The sequence below is a fragment of the Prionailurus viverrinus genome, chromosome D2 (assembly GCF_022837055.1).
Source record: "Prionailurus viverrinus isolate Anna chromosome D2, UM_Priviv_1.0, whole genome shotgun sequence".
In the NCBI taxonomy this organism is placed as follows: domain Eukaryota; kingdom Metazoa; phylum Chordata; class Mammalia; order Carnivora; family Felidae; genus Prionailurus; species Prionailurus viverrinus.
The window spans coordinates 14708229-14712664 of record NC_062571.1 but is presented as its reverse complement, the minus strand read 5'-3'; the positions used below and the strand labels follow the sequence as shown (position 1 = coordinate 14712664).

Here is a 4436-nt window from a genome sequence, read left to right as displayed (position 1 = left end):
AGTTTGCATATAAATCTATCCAGTCAGCCATTGAAGCTGTGTGGGAGTTTGTGAAGTTTAGGGCCAGGTCAACTCCTGAGCCTGCTCAAGTTTACAGTCATCTGATCCTTTGATGTGAGCAGACTCTCAAGCCGAATTTGGGTTAGGTGGTCATAAAAGGTGCCACACAAGACAGAAGATCATCATCCGGCTCAGTGTTGCTCAAAGCGGGGTCAGGAGACCACCCATAATAGAATTATGTGGGTGCTTAGTAAAAATGTGTTTCCTCGTCTCCACCTCAGACCTACTGAATCCAAATCTCCAAGTGGCCTGACCTGGAATCTGTTAACAAGCTCCTTTGATCTTCCTGTGGCTCAAATGTGAAAGCCCCAACCCAGCTTATCCTTTTATTCTAAGGGGAATCGAAACACTCCCCAGAAAGGTGAAGGGAAGTCTCTGCGGAACCCTCATGAGCTGCGGTGGCTGTTGTCTAACTGTCCCCCGCTGTCATCACTGTGCTTGCCATCTGAGGCTCCCAAGGGACCTCCTCCACCTGACAGGCAGGTGTGCCGTATTTTACTGTGTGTCTTTTTCCAGGAAGTTGAGCCTCACCGTACTTCATATGAGACAAAAACCTTCTGGCCATCAAGTTTATTTGAAATACCAGTAATTGATATAGTTTATTACAGCTGCCTACAGCGTGGCCTGCACTGGGCTTACTCACTTGAGAAGTATGATCTCACTTAGGGTTCATAATAATAATTCTACAATGTGGACACCACCCTTTTCTCCATTTGCAAATTCTTTAATGAGGCAAGGCAAGATCGAGTGACATATTCTGGGACATGCAGCTTCTTAGGGGCAGCTGGGATTTCCATTCAGAATGGAACCCCTTTGCTCCCCAGACTCACCTTTACCCCAGAAGAGACCTGATCCACTGTGGAGTTTGACCACTCGATTGGCAGGATCTGTCATTGATGGTCACGGAGCACTTTAACTTCCTCATTGACCTAAGTAAAACAGCCATCCCTACACACACACACACACACACACACACACACACACACACACACCTTCCCCATCCTCTAGTCTCTCCCTGTTTTGTTTCAATCACAGAATCTGCCACAACGTGGAAATGGATTTGCTTATTCCTGTGTTCTTGCCTATCCCCCCACTGGAATTTAGGCCCCGTGAGGGCAGGGCTCTTGCCTGTTCTGTCCACCATTGCATCTTCTACACTTAGAGCAGGGTCTCGTCCTCGGTAAATGTTTCTCAAATCAGTAAGCAAACGAATCCTTAATCTTTGGTTTCAGTGTCTTCCCAGAGTTTGTAGAAAACCATTCCCGATACTGGAATTGATCTACTCTCTCTAGAAGGGTGGATTGGGACCCACTTTCCAGTCCTGACCTGCTGGGAGAAAACGTATAGCATTTTAAGAAAGCCCATGCATTGTGATGGTTACGTCTCTTAACACTTGGGGTTGCTATTCTTTCTGTCTTCTGAAATCCTTTGACCAAATAGGCACTACTGCCCACTTGTCTCTAGTCCCTGAATCTACAGTGTCTAAATAGAACAGATTAGAGCATTGTTGTCAGTGGCTCTGGGACCACGTTTATGTCCAGATAAGAGGAGCCCCTGACCTGAGTCCCAGGGTATAGAGACCCTTTCCTCTTGGCTGTGCCTCTAAGGTTGGAATGAGAAGTCTGCGGGGCCTCTAGGACTCCATGCCATCCCCACCGGACTGTGCTCTGTGTTTTTGCAACCTGGGAATTCTCTGGCCAAATGTTCCCAACCCCATGGGGTGACGGGATCTGCTTGGACTTCTGTCCTAGATCCATTGTCCCAGAAGTGCTCAGGCCCAAGGGGCAATTGTGTACAAGGGCGTGTTGACAGAGCATGGCTGTGTTGCGGGGGCGGGGGGGGATGTTCCATGCATGCACACAAGGACCTTACAGGGCAGGATGGAACCAAGGCTGGGAAGAGGAAAGGGTGGGCCAGGGGCCAGTTTTCCCTGCCCCATTGTCTGCCAGCCCAGGCTTCTGAGCACGTTCACTACCAGCCTGGTCTTCAGATCATTATGAAGGTGTATGTGGCGAGGTGGGATGAGAGGACGTATTTGAGTTTGCTGACTTGGTTTCCAACCGTTAGATATTCCAGTCATCTGGCACGTAGCCTCTGTTTGTGCCCTGGCCCCGGGCCCTGCAAATGTCAGGACGAGCCTGAGTGGCTTCTGAAAGCTAGGCTTGACGGTGGTAGCAGTATTTAAATGTCCCGTATGTGCATCTTACCTCTCAACTTCATTTTTGGGCTTCCTAGGTGTCTTTTTGCCTCAGTCATGCCTGGCACATAAGTAGTTCATGACTAATGGCTACCTCTACGGTAATGATCACACGCTGTCCCGATAAACAGGAGAGCCAAATGCACGATGAGCTGGCAGTCGGCCTTTAACTCTCCTGACTCCCAGCATCGGGTGCAACACACCCCCTTTACACAACGGTAAGGCAGAGCGTGCGAGAACTCAGCCGTGTCTGTGTGCTTCCCCCCCCCCCCCCCCCACGCCTGCTAGGAGGCTGTGCCACTGACAGCAGGCACGTTGCTTGTCCTGAATTTTTCAATCACTCTCCTCGCGTGGCTGGAAATGGTATGAAGAATTCATGTTCTAACTGAGTATATAACCCTCTTACCACAGACACATTTGTACTTATTTTTAAATGTTTTAAAGGATATTTTTGGTTTCGTCAAATCAAGCAACTTGAGCATCATGCAGGCTTAACTTATAAACCCACAGTTGCTGAAAGAGTGCTGTGGCGTTTGAAGGAAAAAAAGTAATTATCTGTAGAGAGCCATTTCACTTCTGAGAGTCAAGTCTGCTTCGAAAAGTTTATGTCCCAGTGACTGATAGAGATCAAAAGAAAGATAATCCAGCCCCCCACCCGCCCCAGAATGTGTGGGTGCCTTGTTTACCACTGAAATAGCTTTGGGGCTGGCAGAACATTCCATTGGTCTTTAGATTTACAATATCATGAAGGCATTGTCATATCTCCTGTTTATTATTCAGAAAAGTGAGACCAAAAATAGACTCCCTGAATCCAAAACTCAGAAACACAGAGAACAGGTGGGTGGTTGCCAGGGGAGGCAGCGGGAGTGAAACGGGTGAAGGGGGTCAAAAGGTACAAACTTCTGGTCGTAAAATAAGTATTCCTTGGAGGTAATATAAGCACGGCAGCTCTAATTAACAATACTGTATTGCATGTTTGTTGCTAAGAGTAGATCTTAAAAGTTCTCATCACAAGAAAAAAAAACCTGTCAGCTATACGTGGTGACAGATGTTAACTAGACTTACTTGTGGTCATTTAACAACAGGTACAAATATTGAATCATCGTATTGTACACCTGATGCTAACATAATGTACATTAGTTACACCTGTTTTTATTTTATTTTTTTTTTATATGTGATTGAGTTTATTATTATAAAAAAGGGGAGAAAAAATGGGGTTTGAGATAGGAAGGAGACAGCTGGAGAGGGATTTTCATACTGGGCCTACAATCCACAAGCCTCAGCAGCCCTGCCATGGGTCTGCCCGATTCTTTCGCATCAAGAAGTTGATCTCTCGAGCCATTTCCATGTTGTAGGTCCGCCGGCAGGTTTCATAGCTTTCCCTCTGTCGTCGGGGACAAGGCTTTTCATAGTACCGCCGTCGCTTAATGTCCTCAATGAGCCCATCCATGGTGAGAATTCTGTTTAGGGTCCTGTATGCACCTTCCACATTTCCTTCCTGTACCATCACAGTCCTGGCAATGAACTTCAGATGTTTTGCCATCACCTTGGGGTTTAAATCCTCACTCTGCAGGATCCCACGCCCTCCGGAACCAGCCTCCAGGAACCAGTTATACCTGTTCTTAAAACAGACCAAAAGGGGATTAGATATAGTCTCACAAACACAGAGGTGCTGATTTCTCCTGTGAGATTCCTAATCCTCTCTGACTCTCCTGGTCCGGCCTCCACATGTGACTGGTTCCTTCCCAACTTCTTAGAAATAGCTTGTTATTTCCTGCATAATTTCCTTTCTTTTCTTTTTCTTTTTTTTTTCTTTTTTTTTCTTTTTTAGAGAGAGCGTGAGCTGGGAGAGGGGCAGAGGGAGAGGGAGAGAGAATCTTAAGCAGGTTCCATGCTCGCCACGGAGCCCAATGCAGGGCTCAGTCCCACAACCTCGGATCATGACCCGAGCTGAAATCAAGAGTTGGGTGCTTAGCCAACTGAGCCACCCCAGCGGTGCCCCTCCTGCATAATTTTCTTAAAGGGGTGGGCATGTAAGTGGTCCTCATTCATATCTCAGAGTATAAAAACACAAATAATTGTTACCCATTTAAATATGTAGAATCTCATCAACAGGAGTTTAAAAATAACCACTGAACCTGGGTGATCCACATCTACTGAGGACGTGCAAAGTGGAGCC

The 4436-nt window shown here is 46.8% G+C and overlaps 1 protein-coding gene across 1 annotated transcript; it reads right to left on the bottom strand.

Moving 5' to 3' along the window:
• Nucleotides 1-3447: 3447 nt before the first annotated feature.
• Nucleotides 3448-3860, bottom strand: LOC125148120 (28S ribosomal protein S21, mitochondrial-like). The gene has a single exon (XM_047825892.1). The coding sequence runs from the start codon at nt 3798-3800 to the stop codon at nt 3537-3539; it is 264 nt and encodes an 87-aa protein (XP_047681848.1). The 5' UTR covers nt 3801-3860; the 3' UTR covers nt 3448-3536.
• Between the last annotated feature and the right edge of the window lie 576 nt (nt 3861-4436).

Excerpts from the sequence above, each read along its gene's own strand:
- LOC125148120 (XM_047825892.1), bottom strand. The coding sequence starts at position 3,800 with ATGGCAAAACATCTGAAGTTCATTGCCAGGACTGTGATGGTACAGGAA.